We start from the raw sequence: 23,111 nt of genomic DNA on the forward strand, positions 1-23,111 counted from the left end.
AGACACTCCCAACTGGTGGTATATTCTATAATTAGATTTAACCAAACAAGCCACAAATGTGTGCTCCTGGATCACTATTCTAGCTTATCATGGAGCCACAGACAGTCCCCTTAGACACTCTAGCCTATGCTACCACCAAGACAAATTGGATTTCTGTGATGAAAGATTATTAAAATAAAAAAAATCATCACATATTAGGTACTTCTAGCTGCAAGGGATCGGTCACTTACCCCCAGGTCAATGAATGCTCTGGATCTCAAACCAAAGACAATGCAGTCAGCCAAATTTTTTTGGTAAACTAACTAAAGATTTATTAGCTAAGAAAAAGAAATGAGAATTAGAGGTTAAAGCAGGTAAAATATGTTAAAGGTGAATTTGAGTTTGTACATTCAAAATGATAGCAGGGATGTTAAATGCGCTAGTTTTCTGTAAGTCTCTCTGGGTTGCCCAAATAGTTTTGAGGACCTCAGTCCTTGGTTCAAAATTTACCCTGTCAGAATTCACCAGTCCAAAGACGGAATACGAAAGAGGTGGCCAGGGGCCTTTGTTCTCCCTTTTTAAATCTTGACCCTTTTTGGCTGGAAAATCCTTGCTGTGTCATGGGGTCAAGCAATTCCCTGGCGTATGTGCTTTCCCATCAGTTCTTCAGATGGACTGCAAATTTTTGCTTGCAACTTCTGTGTACGTGCCGTTTGCGGTGTCTTCGGGAATGGCATGCAGCGGCTCATTTACAATTCCGTTGTTATTCCTGAAGAGCTCACCTATGGGCGTTTCTCAGCCTCACTGTATGTTGGAGTTATATACATATACCACAATTTCAGGGCTCCATACGGAGTGTCGATACACATATTATAACAAGATAATAATACTCAGCAGATTATAGCGAGGCATACTTTGGACAAGTTTTATCACAATTTTGTGAAAGAGGCGACCATATTATTGTAGGCAGTCACCTTCCCCTTTAGATAGCATCACAGCTGCATGTGAGTATGCTTGCTCTCAGTGAGGGAGCACCTTTATTCCAGACACTTCCATCAGAAATGATTGAATCATTTTCAAGTAAAGAAGGAGTGAAATAAAAGACAGTTTCTCTGCTAAGAGAAAATTTTGGTGACTTTTTAAAAAACACCTCAGCGGAAGGTGATAGAAACTTGGGATTTGGAGGGATGTAGTCAAAAGATGTGCCTTTAATTGTTCCATGAAAAACTGAATTAGATTCAGATGAATTAAGAGTTTTTTTAAACAAGAACATACTTCATGCATGTACACTGGAACAGTAAAAAATAATTCTCTCCCAAAATTCCACAAGCACTGGCCCTGTGTGTCCATTTTCACCAAGTGGGTGATATATCCAGATTCTATTGAATGTACACATTGTGCATAACAAAATGGAACAGAATTTCAGTTTTCTTACATAAGAAATTGCATAATGTGACCTGTGAATGTATGTAGTTTTTGTGTCAGGCCCCAAGTGCTTTGTGTTTATTGTGGTTTGTTTTTATTGACAAACTCTTTCATAAGATACCTAATCACCCTTATTTTCTTCGTTCAAGCTAAGGAAACCACTTTGATAATGCTTTCCTGGACTACTGCTTGTTCCAATCTTATCTTCTGCAGTATATTTATTCAATGAGTGTGACACTAGGTGATATTTAAGAAGTTTATTCATAGCTGTCAAGCATTAAACACACAGTAAATTTGATGACAAATGCTACTGACAGGAAGTATATCTAAAGTTAAAGCAAAGTGTCAACCTTTGAACGTAACTTCTCTAAACAGTTTATTGTTCTTAGGTGAAGGAACAAGTAATGTTGGTAATTCTTGCTGGATAGGCTTTTGAAGTCCAGCGCTAACAGTAGAGATGGCTCCTGATCACTAACTGCTTTCAGATTTTTTTGCCTGTTCGAATTCCCCAGACCCAGTTCCCCACTTGCAGACTCCCTGCCAGTCGGCAATGTGCAGGACGGGGTAACTGCACTTGATGGCTGCTGCAGCTGTGGAGTGGTGGAATGAGATGGGCAGGGAGCCTGCCAAGACCATGGACTGATGTAATGACAGGACACTGGGAATGGAGGTTGAATCTGGGAGTACTGGCCCCCCTGACCCACTCCCACTGTGTGTGCCAGGCACCCCTTCTTCTCCCCATGCCCTTCCCTCCCTGAGTGCTGGGCACCTCCTTGCTTGCTCTTCTTGAGAGTACTGGGTGCTCCCTCCTCCCCTTCATAACTGGGTTCTGGGCATCCTGTCCCAGCCATGAAAAAGATACTTTGAAAAAAACCACTGAGAGCCTACGTCACCCAGGACTTTCGCAATTCATACTGAAGCCCCTTACAGAGTTGTGGGGTTCAAAGCCAGAAGGGATCACCCCAGTTCAACTAGTCTGATCTCCTGTATACCACAGGCCACCAACATCTGCACCCAGCACAGTCAACCCAACAACCACAACTAGACCAAAGTATTACAGCTCCAGGAGACTGGACAGTTGCATTCAACTGGCAGTGGATAGAAAGGACAGAGGTGCACCCGTGCTCAAGGCCCCACAATGGCAGGGAAACGGTTAAGTGAGCTATATTAAGTGTAACTGCACAGGTCACCAGTTGTAAACTGTTTTTAGAAAGAAGTTTAATTTTTGGAATGGAGATTAGCGATAGGAGTTTATTGCTTATGAAACCATTAATTGTCTTTATTTGTTGCTTTTTTCCTGTCCTCCCAGCCCCCAATATTAATGCTGATATTTATCCAGAAAACAGTAAAGCTAATTTTTAGCACTGGTTTCCACCCGTTTTTAAATTTTTGAGATAAATACTGATTAATTCCTGGGAAAGTAAGCAAACAAAAAACAGAAATGAAGGGCCTTATTTATAGGACCTGAAACTTCAACCAGAACACATGTGGCCTTCAAAGTGGTATTTTTCTTAGGAAAGTCAAAGACTCACATTCATTTACTTCCCTTTCACACATTATTTATCTGTAAGTGCTCTGAATTTGACTGTGTTACTTCTTACCTGTGTTATAAACTGGAATCCACTGGTAGAATTCATTCTTGTAGGGAACGGTGTCAAATTCACTGCATTGCATCTGACGAAAGGTTGGTGTGTCTTGTCGACATGGGACAATGTTACACATGCGGTAGCGTTTCCTTTCTCCAGTGCAATACTTTCCGCCAAACTGTGGCCTAGAAGTAAAGTGTGACGTTTTGTGGCTTTAGAGTCTGTACAAAAGTTAAGTGTGTTTTATTTTAAATAGTGCATTCATACCAAGGTGCCGAACACTGAAGTCAATGGGGACTCGACTTCTCAGTCACTTAGGGCAAGCCTACACTTAAAATGCTGCATCAGCACAGCTGCATTGGTGCAGCTGTAGCATGACAATAAAGACACTCAGATGGGGGAGAGTTCTCCCATTGGTATAATCCACCTTCCGGGAGGCAGTAGTTTTCCCACTGATGTAGCGCTGTCTACAAGTGGGGTTTGGGCAGTATAACTATATCACTCAGAGGGGTGGATTTTTCACACCCCTGCGTGACAGTTATACCAATATATGTCTGCAGTGTAGGCCAGACCTTAGGCATTTTGGAAAATGTGACACATAGTATTATTTGTTTAAGACAGTAACATATAGATAGTTCATCATGAGCTCAACCATGTCAGGAGCTGATCACTCCTTGGAGTTAGGCGCCTAACTACCTTTGAGGATCTGGGCCCTGAGTGTTTCCGTTCTTTTTGAAAATGGGACTTAGGCATTTTTTTTTTAAATTGCCCTTTACATACCCATTTATCTGGATTCTAAGAATCCATCACCAGAATCTCTGAGACTTCAAATGGTTTAGGATCAAATGTGATTTGCAAGTACTCAGCAGCTCCCAGGAATAGGCCACTAATTTTTACCCCCACATAGTTATTGAGAATATTGCAAATTATCCAAAGTAGTATCATTAAAACAATGTTTCTGATGTTGTACTAATCCTGCAGGTGAAGATTTCGTCTCTCTCTGGTGGAAGTAATTTCCATGGAAGGTAAGAAAGACTGAGAAGCAACATGAAAATTGTAAAAGGCAAGGTGGGTGGATTCTAGACAGGGGTGTTTCTATGGGGAGCAGTGGGTTTAATGGTTGCCTTGCTGCAGTAGCTGTTGATAATATGGTGAGAAACAAAAGTGTCCCTATCCTCACAAATACCCAGACATCTCCAACACCTTGCATTACATAAAAAAACGCATTGAAAGGATTGGTGATGAACTATGCACACAACTTACTCTGGGTTATTGCAGTGTCTTTCTGCGCTCTGAACTCCTGCCCCACATGTCCGTGTGCAATGAGACCAGGAGGACCATGTGCCCCATCCACCATTTATCATTTCTGGATTCTTTCCCACTCTAATGCACTCTGCATTGAAGCACCACTGAATAATAAAGAAAAAACAAATACAGAGGGTCAGAAAATTATCAGAGCAAAAAAAAAAAATGCAGACTGGTGAATGCTTAAATAAAAATCTAGTCAGCTGTGTGTGCTGAAAACCATTTAATCAGCTTTGTTGGTCTAAGGTTGACCTAGAACAGTGGATCTCAACCAGGGGTACATGTACCCCTGGGGGTATGCAGAGGACTTCCAGGGGTATCTAGATATTTGCCTTGTTTTACAACAAGCTACATAAAAAGCACTAGTGATGTCAGTACAAACTAACACTTCATACAGACAATGACTTGTTTATACTGCTTTACATACGATGCACTGAAATGTATGTGTAATATTTATATTCCAATATAAATTTATTTTCTAATTATATGATAAAATCAGAAATTAAGCAGTTTTTCTGTAATAGTGTGCTGTGACACTTGTGTATTGTTGTGTCTGATTTTGTAAGCAAGTCGTTTTTAAATGAGGTAAAAATTGTGGTATGCAAGACAAATCAGACTCCTGAAAGGGGTACAATAGTCTGGAAAGGTTGAAAACTACTGACCTAGAAGAGGTAAAATCTCCTCATTCTGTCATAGACTATGTCAAGCAACATTTCCTCAGCAAAATTCTATTGATAACTGTTGGTCATAACTAAACGATTTGGTGGTTCCTTCTGACCTTAAACGCTATAATTTTCAATGTCATTTATATTTTGTATGTACCTATTGCTAGAAACGTAGGCACCTTCCATCTATATTCTATTGGAGATGGAATGGAAAAGTCCTTCAGTTAGAGGCCTATGGTGATAGGTCACTAAAAGGAAGCGTGTGATTAGTTGAGATGGGTTCAAATTCAGAAGAGATATAAATTATGGTGTAAGCTACAAACGGGGCACGTAAATGTGACATGGCACAGCTAACCAACAGAAGGTGCTGTAATAGGGAAAGAAACCAAAAGAAAATGTATAAAATAAAGCAGCTCCTCTCTTCCCACACACAAGGTCAAATTCTGATCTAAATTATGCTAGTATAAATCCAGAGTAATCTCATTTAAATTCTGCTTCATCCACTGTACATCCTGCATATAAATAACTGTTGTGGGTTTTGGCATAAATAGTTTCTACTGCTTATTATTCTATGTATCTATCGGCTCAGAAAAATGTGTATGATATTATACTGTATTATTTGAGAAATAGTAAATGACCTTGTATTTAAAGGCTGTGGTTCAGATTTTCAGCAGATATAAATCAGCATAATTCCACTGACTTTAACAGACCTAAACCAGTTTACGCAAGCTGAAGATCTAATCCACTGTATCACAATGTGTAAACACGAGAGCAGACTGCTCAACTGTGCAAAATTAATACAGTCAACAGTTTTTTATGGACAGAAATGATCTTTCACAGTATTGTTAGTACGAGTGTCAGAATCATATAAATAGAGCAGGAGTTACATTTGCAGGTAAAACTAAGTTTTTAAAATGTACCATACATATTTTCCCCCAAAAGCATTTTACAAAAACTTAAACTAATATATAGATTATCCTATGAGAATTTCATCTTCCACTGATAGGCCTCCACCTCTGAGGTGACATGGAAGCAGAGTACCATATCCATATGAAATCTCAGGGCGGATTTAGGTGAACACAGGGCAATTACCTGAGCTGGAATTTGGCTATAACACTGTGGTTAACACAATTTTTCCTCCAAAAAGTGCCATGTTAACTTTAATGACCTCAGTCTTGGCTTTTCTATTCTATTAGGTTTCCATAATTTGCTCATCACTGTACTACTTTAGCACCTTCCAGTAGGACATAAGCAACGTGACTGATATCTATCACATGTTCATCTTTTGCCCAGCGTTTGCAGGCCATCTCCGCCAGGCCTCAGGGGTGCAGAAGAGTCTCAGAGAGGAGCCACTGCAGTGCTAGGTCCAGGTGGTTGAAACCAACAAGCTGTCATATACCCACTCCAGGGGCGGGGAGGATGAGGAGGAAAAATTACAAGTCACTGCTGTGTGAAAAGGAATCAAAATTAACGTTATATAACAAAATGGCTGGGAGAAACTGAGCTTCTGCCTTCTTTCACCGCTGGAGGCAGAAAATCTGGTGGCCTGAACTGAAGAGTGGGGCTTAATCTTGGAGCCTCCAGCAACAACTTTGGAGCTCCTCCAAATTCCGCAGATGGGAGGTATTGCCCATTAGTGGTGACTGAGAAGAGATACTGTGCAACAGGTTTCAGAGTAGCAGCCGTGTTAGTCTGTATTCGCAAAAAGAAAAGGAGGACTTGTGGCACCTTAGAGATTAACCAATTTATTTGAGCATGAGCTTTCGTGAGCTACAGCTCACTTCATCGGAGGCATACTGTGGAAAATACAGAAGATGTTTTTCATGGTTTGTGTGTATAAAAACATCTTCTGTATTTTCCACAGTATGCCTCCGATGAAGTGAGCTGTAGCTCACGAAAACTTATGCTCAAATAAATTGGTTAGTCTCTAAGGTGCCACAAGTACTCCTTTTCTTTGTGCAACAGAATTGACTTGAAATGAAGCAAACAATTTCTGCTCAATTACATTATAGCCAATATCCTGTAGTTGCTTAAATAAGTAATTAAACAAGAGAAAGTACTGTCACTGTATCTTTCAATCCCCTTCTCTTTCTATGAGGATGTCTAGCTAGGTCATATTCAGTATTTATTCGGATAGCCTTAGTTTCCATTCTACACGCCACTAAGCTTAGTTGACAACTTGTTCCGTGTGTTTACTATACTTGGATTTAAATAATCCAATGAATTCTAGGTTCTTTAAGGATCAGAAAGATTTCTCCTGGTGTCCACCATAGAAAGACCACCCCCATCACAACAAACAATATCCTTTCTCCTCCCTTCTCCTCAGAAGTGCTTCCCATCCATTTAGACTAGATTCCCAGCCTTCCCATTGAAAATATCTGCACGAACCCACTATTCCCCCAACCTTTCCTTCTTTTCCCTAGGTCATTGCCAAATCTCTACTTTTGAAGAAAACCCTCTCTCCTGTGGTCACCTGCTCCAATCCACTACTAGTCCAGCAGTCATTAGCCCTGTACTGATTCATGCCTTATGCTACCCTGACTCAGAGGCATCCTAGAGTGAATTTTGCCACTGGCAAATCACCATGCATCACCACCACCACCAAGGAGCTGAGTTAGCATTTGGTTATTTTTCCCTGCCAATGGAGGATTTTGCCCTACAGGGTATTTAGTGGTGCTTTGAAATGTAAATATCCCACCACACTGTTCATCACTTCCTCTGAGAAACTAATCCTCAGCTAAATAGCTGCACATCATCTCACTGGTCAGGAAAACTTTCCTGATATTCTGCTTTTAAACTTTCCCTTTCTTTCATTTCATTCCACTCCTCTCAGTTTAAATTAGTTTCATTCTATGAGTCCTAATGTTGAACCTCTCAACAAAGGTTTCCTGTTGAAACTATACTGTGAGCTAGACTGTGGTGCCTTGGTAGGGTCCCGCTTCATCAAAATCCTTGACCTGCTAGAACAAGAACATCAGGTGGGTCAAAGCTGAGTATCTTTCATGCAGTGTGTTATGAACAGGGGGACTGTAAACTTTGAGGGCTTGTCTACACATGAAAGTTATTCCAGAATAAGGTAGGTTGTAAATGTAAAGTGGAATAACTATTTGGGAATAACTGTGTAGACAACCGCTTATGGGCAGTTTGAGGGGGAGGCAGAGGGAATGATCTACTTTGCCACAGAATCACAGTGCACAGACTAGTTCAGGTAATGAGACTTTAGTAATGGAGAAGAAATGGATTTATTTCATGAAATCCCGATTAAGAACATAATCCTGAGAGGATCTGAGCACTCATGGCTCCCACTGAAGTGCTTGTCATGTTTTAGGATTGAACCCCCAAATCATTTAATAGCTATTCATTTCACATCTTCCTTTACAAGACAGCTAGCACAATTACTACAACACTAGGGAAATTTCACCAGTATGGAGTCTGAGGGTGGTGCTTTGGGTTCCAGCAATGCGACAAATTCAGAACAAGACACAGGTGCCTGACTCCCTTAGCGTGCGAGGCTGTGGACGGCATTAAGAAGTACTGAAGTCATACCTTACAGTCCCTATGAACTAGGAAGTTGAGCTCCAGCTGGCTAGCCAATAGTCATGGATTGAAAAGAAAGCTATTAGTCCTCTCAGCTTGAAGAAAAACAGTAAAGTAATGATAATAAAAGCAAGCGGAAAAAGGTAAGGGTTTAAGATTAATATCAGAAAAAAAACCACCGCAAAATCCTACCCAGCGCCTCATCGTGGTGCAGCGGTGACCCTGGCCGTCTGACGGCTATGGTAACAGGGTGTATGCCCTGGCAGGTCTAACCATGCTACAAAGGTGTCGGACTACCCAATCCAGGGAACAGGATTGCTCTCTCAGAGGAAAGAGCGGTTTTCCTTCTCCTTAGAGGTTGAAGGCTAGCTAAGCTTGAGGAGGTACGCATGCCTGCCCGCCCAGCCAGTGGGATGACTTGAAGTCAACGGCTAAAACAACATGAGTAAATGGGCCTCAGTTTCCTGCGCGTCATTGAACTGTTCTTCAGTAGTGGAGCGGAAATCAAGCGTCGAGAGGTTGCTAAAAATGTCAGGTGCTAGGCCGACACAACACCCTCGCTGTGTGTACTTACAATTGTACGTCGCTGGCAAGGGAGGAAATGTTAAACCATCTGATGGAGGAGAAGAAAAGGATAAGATGCGACATCCTCGGTGTCTGCAAAACCCGATGAAAGAAGGAGTTGGAACTCAACTGCAAGGATGGAAGCGCTGTGAGGCTCGGAAAGGGAGATGGCGCTAGAAATGTTGGAGGAGTTGGATTTATCATCAGTAAGGATTGGTCTTTGAAAGTCACATCATGCCAGCTAATATCATCATGTATCGGTGTGCTGCATCTTCAGATGGAGTCAAAAGCTACCCTCAAGGTCATCCAGGCCTACGCTCCCACAAGTGCAAGTGAGGATGAAGAAGTGGAAGAATTCCACCGAGAACTCGAAAGAGCCCTCGTGCAAAAGTCCACTTACACGGTCACGATGGGAGATTTCAACGCCAAGGTTGGGTGAGGGAAAGCTGGCGAAAAGTTCATAGGACGATACGGCAGTGGCAAAAGGAATGAAAGAGGAGAAAGGTTCGTAGCAATGGCAGAAATGAAAGAACTGTACATAGCAAACACCTGGTACAAAAAGACAGCTGCAAGGAGGTGGACGTGGATCGCGCTAAATGCAAAAAGCAAGAACAAAATCAACTACATTTTAGTCAATAAAAGGCATATCGTCCAAGACGTCTCTGTGGTGCTGCCTTTCAACACCGGCAGTGACCATTGCCTGCTTAGAGCGAAGTTGATTTCTGACAAAGCGGTGGAAAAGAAGGCGCTACAGATGACAAACTGGAAACAGCGGCCAAAGACCTTTGATGAAGCAAAACTGAAGAAATCGATTTGTGGGTTTGACTGGAGCCAGACGAAAATGTGTGATGAGGACTATAGTATCTTTGCCAACAAGCTGAGACGTTGCATAAAAGCAGCTGAAATTGAAAAGCCAAAGGAGGCAAAGGGAAGATTCTTGAACGAAACAAAAAGCTTGTTGGAAAAGCAGAGAAACATGAAAAGGATCTCAGATAACAACCTCGAGTATTCCATTCTGTGCAAGCTTATACAGCAAAAACTGAAGGATGACTGAGAACTTCCAGAAAGAAAAGCTCTTCAAAACAGCTGAATCACGCAAGAGCCTCAGGACATGCAAGCAGGAATTGACGCAGTATAGATTGAGTGTAACAGCATTGAAGAATGAGGATGGAGAGATAGTAATTGACAGAGCAGAGATGGAGGAGGTCTGCAGGGACTTCCATACAGAACTGTTCAAATCAAGAATCAAATGTCCTTCTCCCAACGCTCCAAGAGTCAGAAGAACGCGCCAACCCCCCCAATAACTGTCAGTGAAGTCTGAAGCGCACTACATCAGATGAAGAAGGGAAAAGCTCCAGGCAAAGATGGAATAACATCAAAAATTATTTCTGCAGGAGGCAAAGAACTTTGGAAGGCCCTCGCTTTAAGATTCAGTCGATATCTTGAAGAACGAAGAATACCATCAAGCTGGAAGGAGTCGAATACCATCTTACTGCACAAGAAAGGCGATTGAGAAAAATCTTTAAAATCTACCGCCCTATATGCCTGGTCTCTCACATCTACAAACTCTTTACAAAGGTGATAACGAACCGACTCTCACAGAGTCTGGATGAACAACAGCCAAGAGAGCATACAGGATTCCAAAGAAATTTCAGCACCATTGACCATATATTTACCTTTAGCCAGCTCCTAGAAAGAGCAAGGGAATACAAGCTCCTGCTGTGCATGGTTTTCATTGACTATGAAAAAACCTTTGACAGCGTCGAGTTTGAACCAATATTAAAGGTGCTCACAGAGCAGGGCATTAACACACACTACATCAGTTTGTTGAAGGAAGCGAATACCGGATACACAACAGACTACTCTCCTCAAAACTCCCCTCCACATCCCAATCGAGAAAGGTGTGAAGCAAGGAGATAAAATTACACCGAAACTATTCACTGCCTGCCTCTAAATGGTTATGAACAAGATCAATTGGAGGAGTGGTGTCAACATAAATGGAGAACGATTATCTCATCTCAGATTCGCAGACGACATCGTGCTAATTGCCAAAAGCACTAACCAACTGCAGAGCATACCACGAAGACTCAACAAGAAAAGCAGTCAGGTCGGCCTGAAAATGAACCGCTGTAAAACGAAATATATGCTATCAGACGTCTTACGAAAAGCCCGAACAACAGTAGCAGGAGAAAAAAATCGAAAAAGTGGAACAGTACGTATATTTGGGCCAAGAAGTCAATATGCGCCAAGACCTGAATGGAGAACTCTCGCGAAGGATTCGGGAAGGATGGTGTGCGTTCAATTCCATCAAGGACGTCCTCAAGGGAAAAACCGACAAGACCACACGCGCAATATCTTTAATTCAACAGTGCTGCCAGTCATGTTGTATGACAGTGAAACGTGAGCACTGACGAAGAGAGAAGAGCAGCGGCTGTTGGTAGTTGAAAGGGCAATGGAATGAGCTATGTTGGGAATCTCCCTTCTGGATCACATCCCAAATGAAATGATCAGAGAACGCAGCGGTGTGAAAGATACCATCATGGAAAGCAGACCTAATAAGATGCAATGGGTGGGCCACACAGCATGGCTCAAGGACAACAGGTGGACCGCAATCATAGCTGAGTGGTACCCACGAGAACAGAAAAGACCACCTGGCTGGCCTCCAAGAAGATGGGAAGATGACATTGTTAAACGTGAGAAGAACGGCAGCCGTGTTGTGATCGGCGCAGTCTTAACGACAGCTGAAAACTGTTGGATGTTTTCTACATTTTCAAATAGATTAATTTCAATTATGAACACAGAATACAAAATGTACAGTGCTCACTTTATATTTATTTTTATTACAAATATTTGCACTGTAAAAATGATAAACAAAATAAATAGTATATTTCAATTAATCTAATACAAGTTCTGTAGTGCAATCTCTTTGTCATGAAAGTTGAACTTACAAATGTAGAATTATGTACAAAAAATAATTCCATTCAAAAATAAAACAAACAATGTAAAACTTTAGAACCTACAAGTCCACTCAGTCCTACTTCAGCCAATCGCTCAGACAAACAAGTTTGGTTACAATTTGCAGGAGATAATGCTGCCCACGTCTCGTTTACAATGTCACCTGAAAGCGAGAACAGGCATTCAAATGGCACTGTTGTAGCCGGCATCGCAAGATATTTACGTGCCAGATGCGCTAAAGATTCATATGTCCCTTCATGCTTCAACCACCATTCCAGAATATATGCGTCCATGCTGATGACGGGTTCTGCTTAATAACGATCCAAAGCAGAGCAGACCGATGCATGTTCATTTTCATCATCTGAGTCAGATGCCACCAGCAGAAGAAGGTTGATTTTCTTTTTTGGTGGTTCAGGTTCTGTAGTTTCGGCATTGGAGTGTTGCTCTTTTAAGACATCTGAAAGCATTCTCTACACCTTGTCTGTCTCAGATTTTGGAAGGCACTTCAGGTTCTTAAACCTTGGGTCAAGTGCTGTAGCTATCTTTAGAAATCTCACATTGGTACCTTCTTTGCGTGTTGCCAAATCTGCTATGAAAGTGTTCTTAAAACGAACATGTGCTGGGTCACCATCCGAGACTGTTATAACATGAAATATATGGCCGAATGCGGGTAAAACAGAACAGGAGACATAAAATTCTCCCCCAAGGAATTCAGTCACAAATTTAATTAACGCATTATTTTTTTAATGAGCACCATCAGCATGGAAGCATGTTCTCTGGCATGGTGGTCAAAGCATGAAGGGGCATATGAATGTTTAGCATATCTGGCACATAAATACCTTGCAATGCCGGCTACAAAAGTGCCTGTTCTCACTTTCAGATGACATTGTAAATAAGAAGCAGTCAGAAGCATCTCCCATAAATTAAACAAACTTGTTTTTCTTAGCAATTGGCTGAACAGGAAGTAGGACTGAGTGGACTTGTAAGCTCTAAAGTTTTACATTGGTTTGGTTTTGAGTGCAGTTATGTAAAAAACAAACATACATCTACATTTGTAAGTTACACTTTCATGATAAAGAGTTGGCACTACAGTATGTGCATGAAGTGAATTGAAAAATACAGTTTCTTTTATCATTTTTACAGTGCAAATATTTGTAATAAAAAATAATACAAAGTGAGCACTGCACACTTTGTATTCTGTGTTGTAATAGAAATCAATATATTTGAAAAAGTAGAAAAACATCCAAAAATATTTAATACATTTCGATTGGGGTTCTATTGTTTAACAGTGCGATTCAGTGATTAATTTTTTTAAATGCAGCTAATTTTTTGAGTTAGTTGTGTGAGTTAACTGTGATTAATCGACAGCCCTAGTAACAATTCATACTTTCTGATCTTCATTTTTACACAGAAGAAGCCCATAATCACCTTTTTTTCTCCACATCTAGTTCCATCTGCGGCAGCATCCAGTTTTGAGCGGCAGGATCCTTTCACTGAGCACCACAGTGTCTGGCAAATATTCTGTAAGAAAGAGAACAAACTGCAGCTACTTTCAGAAGAGCTGAACTCCCAGGCCACGATTTTCAAAAGTCATTAATGATTTTGGGATATCTCAATTTGAGATAGTTTAAGGGGCTTGACTTTCAGAGGTCAGGATGCTTAGAACTTTTTGAAAGCGAGGCCCCTTTAAAGTTCTCTCAAAATCAGATACTCCAGATCTCTAGTCACTGTTTAAAATTTTAGCCACAGAACAACTTTAAATTTACTCCTCATTAGTGTGTTGTCATAGATCTGTGCACAAATACAAAACTGTGAACATATTGTATCCAGCTGACTGAATTCAAGTTCTCTTGAGAATTTAAAAGTTCTCCCGATTGTCTGAACTGACATACCTCCCAAGCACCCACTGTTAATTGGAAAAATTTCTTTACAAAGTTTGGGGCACATTGTCCATGCAGAAGCAGCCTCAAGAGGGGAAAACATACCATGGCCCCTGACTGTGTTTTCTCTTCATTAATCATGCTATTGGAAGTGTGGTTGACTTCTCCTTACAAGTGTCTCACCTTATTGACAGAATATTATTGCTGCAGTACCTGCAGGCCAAATCCCCAAATCTTCACTCAGTCTTAATCAGACAAGCACCTATACATTTCAGTGGGCATTCATCTATAAAAAGACACTTTAAAAATAAATTAGGACCTCAGGATTGGCTGGTAATTCTGCTTTTGGAATTAGGTTTCTTTGCACTATACATTTTTCATCGTTGCCTAATGTCTATAATTTAGATTTAATCCTATGCACCTTAATTTTCATCCCTTTTTGGATTTGGTATATTGTAGGTTTTTTCTTCCTATTGTACACTGAGCAATTTAGTGTGTGTGTGTGTGTGTGTGTGTGTGTGTTTACAAAGTATAAATAGGTTTCAAAGTAGCAGCCATGTTAATCTGTATCCACAAAAAGAAAAGGAGTACTTGTGGCACCATAGAGACTAAGGAATTTGAGCATAAGCTTTTTGTTCACCTGCACATCTAACAATGTGATATATGCCATCACATGCCAGCAATGCCCCTCTGCCATGTACACTAGCCAAACCGGACAGACTCTACGTAAAAGAATAAATGGACACAAATCAGATGTCAAGAATTATAACATTCAAAAACCAGTTAGAAAACTGGTCAATCTCTCTGGTCACTCGATTACAGACCTAAAAGTTGCAATTCTTCAACAAAAAAACTTCGAAAACAGACTCCAATGAGACACTGCTGAATTGGAATTAGTTTGCAAACTGGACACCATTATGTTAGGCTTGAATAAAGACCAGGAGTGGATGTGTCATTACACAAAGTAAAACTATTCTCCCCCCAACACACACACACACACACACTGTTCCTCACATGTGCTTGTCAACTGCTAGAAATGGCCCACCTTGATTATCACTACAAAATGTTTGTTTTTTTTCTTTCCTGCTGGTAATAGCTCACCTTACCTGATCACTCTGGTTACAGTGTGTATGGTAACACCCATTGTTTCATGTTCTCTGTGTATATAAAATCTCCCCACTGTATTTTCCACTGCATGCATCCGATGAAGTGGGCTGTAGCTCACGAAAGCTTATGCTCAAATAAATTTGTTAGTCTCTAAGGTGCCACAAGTACTCCTTTTCTTTTAACATATAAATAGCAACTTTATATACACACACGTGTTCCTATTTTGGCACTTAAACAACACCTAGATTTTCCAAAGGACTCAGCACTTACCAGTTACCATTGTGACACTCATGACATCCAACATGACAAGTACTTTTGAAAATCTGACCCATAGGGTCTACCAGCCACATTCAGATATGAATTTGGATTCCAAAGTTTGGATCTTGGGTTTTGGCATCTCTCTGTTAAACTCATTCACAAAAAGTTTGTTTCAAGAGAGTTGCTTGTTATTTATCATGTGTATTGTTTGTGGGCTCCTATTATGATCACATCTTTAGAACACTGGGAAAGAAAGATGACGACAGAACTGCTCAAAGTATTCTAAAATCTTCACTCAAAGCATGGTTTTAGGTGAAGCAAACATGCCAATGGCTGCATTGAAGTTCCCTATTTATAATTCAATACTAGCATTGTTTAGAGCAGGGGTTTCCAACTGTGGGCCATGGCCCAAAGGCGGGCCACGACAGTCCTGGGTGGTCTGCCAGCGCAACTGCATTTGCCAGTCAAGCTCTTAGTAAATCTTTAACTCCGTGTGACTCATGTAATCGAAGTCAAAGCTATATAAATGTAGTGTTTTGAGCTGTTTATGTTGGACAGAGTATAGAAAAAAAAAACTTTATTTTTTAAAAAACAAGCTATGTCAAGTTTAATTCTCATGAGTACAATGGTACATTTTACTGCAAGGTAACCTAGCAACATACACACAGTCCACCATTTACAACCGTAAAAAACGGCAAGCAGTATTGCAATCTGACATGGATCAATCTCATTTTCGAAAATGAGAAGGGTGCACTGGTGAAGAAGATAAAGAAGTCCCAAACCATCTACAGGAACATGAAATGAACCAGCCAAAAAAATAAAGAAAGTGGTAAGAAAATATGATAAAACATACTCAAAGTTTGGATACTCCTTTACTGGATCATCAGAGTACCTGTTGCCTCAGTGTAGTATAAAGTAACTGTTATTTTATATTTTTATTTACAATATTCAATTTTTTTTTCTAATTAATAGAGTTAGGGTTGGGTCTTTACTTACACAGCTCAGAAATTTAAATTTTACACTAAAAAACTTGAAAATACAAAGTGTTCAAAGCCGGACAGCAATTATGTTTTAAAATCAACAAATAATAACACAATGTGTTTAACAATTTTTTTTAACATTGTTGTATTGCTTATTGTTCAGTTTGATACATTTATACATTGTGTTTTCTGTGTCTGCATGCCACATTTTGCTCTCAGCATTATATAAAGTGCAGCTTTACTAAAACGGTTTGGTTTCAAAGATCTTGAAGAATATCTTTGAGTGCATATTGCTAGGAATTTCTATCATTACACATTTACATTAACATGAAAAGGAAACCTACACTGTTTATTTACTGTGTTATAGTTTATGTGCATGTAATAATTAAAATTAATAAGGAGGCCACAGTGCCAATTGCAGATGCACAGATGAGCCTCAGGGGAAAAAAGTTTGGGAACCCCTGTTTAGGGGGCAGTTGGGGACACTACATTTTCAGGATGTAGTCGCAGAGTTAAAATCTGTTCTGGCTGAGTGGTTTTCTATTACTGTGTATGGAAAGTTTTGTTCTCTATCCATTATATATGGAGTATGTTTTGTTCTTTTTCAACTATTGGATGGGTACTCCGCCACTCTATTTCCAATACTCAAGAAGAAATACACAGTTGGTAAATGTACTTTTAACTTTCATCCACTAGAATAGCCTGTTTGATTGCTAGAATAGGGCTTTAAGATGAGTACATCCTGCTGCTGGCAGTTAGATTTTATAAACAAATATTTTCTTCCATTGAAAAAGTCAGGGATTTATGCAGGAAACTCATTAGCTTTAATAGAAGTTATCCACATAAATCTCCATCATTAATAATGCTAGGTTAAAAAAAGGATACTACACACACCATAGAAGTAGCATTGTTCAGTGGGCAAACGTGGGAGCAACAGTCAGAAACTCATGGCTCTGAAATTGATACAATGCATGACAAGTCATTTATTTTATCATCAGCAATGTGCAAAGCACTTTACACACATGTATGAAATCAGGGTCTCTGCCTTGCAGAGCTTGCAATCTAAATAACCTCTAACCTCAGAGACTAAGCCCCAAATTCCAATCTCATTAAAAATCAATGGAAGTTTTGGAGATAAAGGTTCAGTGACAAGGGATTCATAATCAGAATTTCAAAGGTGCAGATCACCTGCAGCTCTCATTGCATCAAAGGGCCAAATTCAGATAAATGTAGCTTAGTGTAAGCAGACGTATCTCTAATGGGAATTCACTAGACCTGTAAACAGTGGGGTAAGTTATACATTGAGTGCAAGTTGGTCAAAAAGCGGGAGTTAAGTCAGGAGCAGCAAAAGCTCCCTAAAAGTGGGGGAGGCCACAGATGCCCGAACCGTGGCCCCGCCCCCACACTACCCCCTTTCCCGAGGCCCCGCCATTACATCACCCCACCTCCTCGAGCCTTGCCCTAGCACAACCCCTCCCTCCAATGTTCTGCTCACCCTCTGCCTCTTCCTCCCCCTCCCCCCAAGACCCAGCCCCCCGCTCACTCCTCTCCACTCCCTCTCCCCATCACTCACCCTTATGGCTGGTAAAAAGTGGTCTTTGGATGTCCTTGTTAATTTTATTTGATGGAAGCCTATTTGAAAGGATAGTTTTCAACTTGTGCCAATGTACCAGTAGAGTCAAGGGTGTGTAAAATTAACTTAGGCTACATCTGGCATAGCCCTCCCACTTTTAAAAGTGATGGGCCCATGGTCCCCAGCCCCGGCCCCATTCCGGCACCCCGTGTTAAGGGGCAAGGCAGTGTAAATCTCACCCAGCCCTCTCATAGAATACACTTGGGGGACTTCTATACCGCATGCTTCTTTCAGCGGCATAGGAGTACAGTAGAGTACATATACAAATAGTGCCCCCTAGCATGGGTATAGATAGGAGGGTAGACTGTGAAGTGTGGCTGAGGTGAGTAAAATAAAGACATGCCTGAAGGGTGTGGATATGTACCCGAGTATCTACCCTACATGACTTTCTTCCAGCCCAAGCTGTGCCTCCTAGCTACACTGTTTTTAGCAGTGTAGTCTCCCATTGCCTCCCTGCTGCTGAAGCCCTTCCCTGACACAGGGAAAGACTCTGGCAGCAGGGAGTTACTGAAGCCTTTCCCTACAGCTTCCCCCATGCCATAGCCTTTCACTGACACAAGGGGTTATTCATCACACAGTGTGGCTGCTGCTGGCCTTTCATTGTGGCATGTAGCTATACATCTGTTGATTGCTTTTGATGATTACCTGTTCTGTTCATTTCCTCTGGGGCACCTAGCATCGTTGACAGTGCTGTGGGGTGTAGACGTAGCCTAAGTTAATTTTACACACCTTGACTCTTCAATCTGTGCCAATATGCCGGTAAACTATCCTTTAATATAGGCTTGCATAAAATAAAATTAACAAGCACATCTAAAGACCATTTCAAAATAATCAGTGTAAAATACCTCACTTTTTGTTGATTTCATTGTAGGATTTAACAGAATACACAATTCTTTGCTTGTGCATTATTACTTGCAAAATGAAGGCTTGCAGTAAAAATGCTACAAATTGATTTGCTGACATATATTTACTTATAATTTAACTAGTCAGCAGATGCGAAATGCAAAGGCATAAAGACATAGTAGCTTCACATTCAAGCAGAAACAGAATTAACCAACACAAAATGATACTTTAATTTCCTATCTGTACAAAAAGATAAAATGACAGCTGCAAAGAACAGCTGTGAAACATGTAATGCATTCATTACGTCTACCCATACTGTTCATTCTGATTAATCTTCTCAATCAGAAATGTACAATACCACCAATAATAGTCAGTAGATGAGGATATACATAATGATCATAATGAAAAAAAGCAATCTGGATGATCCTGGCAAACCACCGTTTCTAGGTCATTATGGACTGAGGTGTGGAAAAGTGGAGGCAATAGGTGATTTACCAAGTAAGGAGTCTATCAAGTGCCTCCCTGCATATGCAAATTAAGGTTTTTGTAAGCATACCTATTGTACACCCACCCTAAACAATATGGCCCATAATAAAAGTGGGCAAACGTACGACATACAGGACCAAATACTGTTCAGGTGACTCTCACAGAAGTTAAGCAAGTGTATCCAACTGAAGAATTTGGCCAAATGACAGCTAATGGGATGGAGGCTCCAAAATGCTTAACTTACTTTTGAAAATAACTTTTAAGTCATAAAGACACTTTATAATTTTACCCAAGATCTATAATGTACATTTAAAAATGAAACCACTTCACCACTGAAATGCAGTCACCTGTGCATGAAACATAGTAACCTTTCATAATTCCGAAGACCACTACAAAACAATTTAGGATAGCCATATTCATTTGAAACTGGAGAAGAATTTTATGTAGGCAGAATAGAATTTCCCCAAACTGGAATTTGGTCAGGTCACAATAAGAACTAAAAGCTTAAATTCTTGTTAGTAGAATAGATGAAAACAAATGGCACTTACATCCACCTCTTCACAGAAAGTAGCAGTGGGGCCATACTGCAGCTGGCATTGGTGATGTACATCATAGATCACTCCAGGGGCAATGAGTGGTGACTTTAAATCTTTCTTTTTTGGGATATCATCTAGACAGAACCCCCATCCTCGGCTAAAGATGAAAATTGGAAATTTAAAAACCACACAAATGTGCTTTTAATTTTAATTTTGAATTTTTTTTTTTTTAATAACTCACCTTTAAAATTCTAATCATTAATGGCACTTTTCCATGTGGTCTTTAGGAAACAACACTTCTAGATTCTAAGTTAAGCATGGGGAAATTTGCAAATAACTTATTTCCAATAATGTTTTAGGAACTTCTGATAAGAGCAAAGTACTTCAAAAAACCTGGGAGTATCTGCCATTCAGGAGCAGCCTGGGTATTAATGTATCTGGTATCTTGACCCACCCATGGCATATAGAAGGGGCCCTGAAGTCTGCAAAGGCAGCAGAATGTGTGTGGGTCTCCTTTGTGGTGTATCATGACTCCTGTGACCTTCTTAGCAGCTATTTCCTTCTCCTGTGAATTATAAAGAAGGGCAGCTCTCCCCATTTCACCTTGCAGAGGAGTTTAATGGAGGCCGAATGTAGTTTGGTAAATTAGAAATAGATTCAGTCTTTGGAATGACTTCAGTGAAAGCTGTAGTCACTCTCAACAGTGTAGAAAGTCAGACCAGAGGTGTCTGAAGTTGGGCATCCAAAATTTGAGGCCCCTTTAATAAGAGGTCACTTGTAAGAATACAGTGATTTGTCCAAGATCTCACAGGAAATCTATGTCAGGCCCTCTGATGCTCTGCCACATACCTTAGCCAAAAGGCCATCTTTTCTCCCAGTAACCATATGATAGCTGTAGGTTACATCAAGTTTTGAACTCGTATTGTTGAAATCTAAGTCCAATTTGAACATTGCACAATGTAACAATTCTTCCACTATTCACTGTATCGTACTTGGTCAGATTTGGGTGTGCCATGACATGGGAACCAACAACATACCTCAAGGACCCTCAAAGGAAAAAATAATTAAGAATTTCTCCTCAACTCTGTGTCACCTCACATAGTATTCTACTCACTCACTCTAGGAAACGTGTGATGTACTCCTTGCTGCACGGTGACCAGGTGAGTGGAGAAGGATCATACTTTAGCTGCCGGGACATAATGTATGGATGTCTTCCAATGGGCTCACAGTCATTCTCTTTTCCATCATGCTGGATACCAAAACTAAAAGAATTACCAAGCACAGAAAATAGTCATTATAGCTGATAGTTACATAGCAACTTTCTTCCAAAGATCCCAAAGTAATCAGGAAAACATATAGGTATCACTTCATCCATGAGCTAAAAGTAGACAAAACCAACAGAAGTCAAGACTCTTGTTGCCTTCAGTGGGCATTAGATCAGGCATACAATGCACAACAGTGCCCCCAGGCAGAAAATAAAGAGTAAACTTCCCTAGTTGAAACTCTGGGAGAATTTTAGGGAGTCAAAACATAATTATCCAATTTGACTTTTGCCAAGCCCCATAGTTTACACCCAGTGCTTAATTTTTAATGAAAGAGGTGTCAGGAATCAAGCAATTAGGTGCTGGGAGTCAAGCAATATTTTTACTTTTATAACTGAGGTGGCAAGCCCAGATGTGCTGGGACTATGAACTGCCATGCATAGAGATGTCAGGGTTCAGCCCTGGCAAAAATTAAGCACTGTTTACACCCTGACTCTTGAATAAAGTTCCAGGGCATTTTTAATAATCATAGGTACTCATGCCTCATCCACATGGCAGCGCCCTTTAGTACCCTGCAGTGAAGATAATTTGGTAATGATTCAGAGGGAAGGATGCCACCTGGAGAACGCTCATACCACTTTCTGCAGCACCTTGATTTTCAGGCCAAAACCCATCTTAGACTATGAAATTGGTTGAAATCACAGTACTAAGCAACATGGCTACAAGTTTGGGGTTTGCAGTGAGGGACTTTCAAAAGGGGAGGACTGCAAGTGCTGGAAGTCTGGGACAATACTGAAAACAAATCTCATAAAAATTGTAGGCCAAATTTTGCCCGATTAGTGTGCTGTAAATCAAAATAACTCCATTCACTTCAGTATAGTTATAGCTGACTCAGATCAGAATTTGGCCCATTAATCTTCTCTTAATAATTTATCTTTACAATACTTTCTAAAATAATTTCAAGGATGTCACTTTTTATTGATTTAGACAGAGGCATTGCTTCCCACATTGTCATATATTCATGAATGGATTGATGAATTAGCCTCTACTCTCCTCCCCATCTCTCTCCCCAGTTAATAATACTGTGCATTGTAACAGACCTTCCCCATAGCAGGTCCTCCCACAGCTGTTCATAACTCAGTCTTGTCTAACCTCTACAAAGCTTTTGTCAATCGTGGTAAAAGATTTACTACTCAATAACTTTTAACAATAATAATCAAGCACCCTGCTGAAAGACCAACATGAAAAAATTGCCACTGTAGCTCAGTGCAGCACCACACGCAGCGACTGTGCAAGGAATCAAAAAAAACCCCAATTACTTTAGACAGGTTTATTTTTCGGAAACATCACTGTTAAATCATCCCAGTATTTCAAAAGGTTTGGTGGCTCTTTCCCTCTTCCACAACTTTGTTTTTTTTTTTTTTTTTTTTTTTTTAAACTTATTTTTAGATTTATATAAGGTGATCCTCCTCACCCCATCTCTGGGGGTGTATGCAAAAATGAAGGTCGAAATCACGTAGGCAAAGCTGAAAATCTCTATCTAAAACCACATGCATTGGGGTACCAAAAATGATTGACTGTCAGGAAGAGAGCTAGAGCTGGTCAGGAGGTTTCCATCTGAATGATTTTTTGACAGAAAATGCAGTTTCTGCAAAACTGAAATTTTCCACATGATAATTTTGATTTGCCAATTTTGTTTCAATAGTCATTGTTACAACCAAAAAGAAAAAAAAGAATCAAAGAGCTATGGTCTGTGCTACACCAGATGATCACAATGGTCCCTTTTGGCCTTGGAATTTACAAGGGAAATACAATTTTAAGATAAATGTAAAACATTGCATTAGACCAGGCTAGACTCTGCATTCTACCTGTGTACTGTACCTGTGTCCAAGCTCATGTGCAATAGTGAATGCCAAAGGCAGCCCAGAATCTTCATTAATATTACAGCTCCGGTGAGGTTGGCACATACCAGATAGATGAGACAAACCTAAGGTTTCACAAGGACGATTCATGCCAGCACAGATGTCCTTTCTGTAAGCACAGTGAAGACTTGAAGGTAAGAGAGTTTAAAACTGCATGTAATGCAGCTTACATTGGATAGTAAATCTCC

General features: G+C 40.4%; 1 protein-coding gene across 1 annotated transcript in view; it reads right to left on the bottom strand.

The window, feature by feature from the left end:
- Positions 1–23,111, bottom strand: part of ADAMTS12 (ADAM metallopeptidase with thrombospondin type 1 motif 12) — a 322,164-nt gene that overhangs the window by 120,987 nt on the left and 178,066 nt on the right. The window contains exons 7-12 of the mRNA XM_077816238.1: positions 22,883–23,032; positions 20,858–21,001; positions 19,752–19,896; positions 13,445–13,537; positions 4,254–4,399; positions 3,006–3,175 (exon numbers count right to left, since the gene is read on the bottom strand). Of these exons, the coding sequence (XP_077672364.1) occupies positions 3,006–3,175; positions 4,254–4,399; positions 13,445–13,537; positions 19,752–19,896; positions 20,858–21,001; positions 22,883–23,032 (848 nt within the window). The remainder of the gene's footprint in view (positions 1–3,005; positions 3,176–4,253; positions 4,400–13,444; positions 13,538–19,751; positions 19,897–20,857; positions 21,002–22,882; positions 23,033–23,111) is intronic.

This window comes from Eretmochelys imbricata, chromosome 5, assembly GCF_965152235.1.
Source record: "Eretmochelys imbricata isolate rEreImb1 chromosome 5, rEreImb1.hap1, whole genome shotgun sequence".
Classification (NCBI taxonomy): Eukaryota; Metazoa; Chordata; order Testudines; family Cheloniidae; genus Eretmochelys; species Eretmochelys imbricata.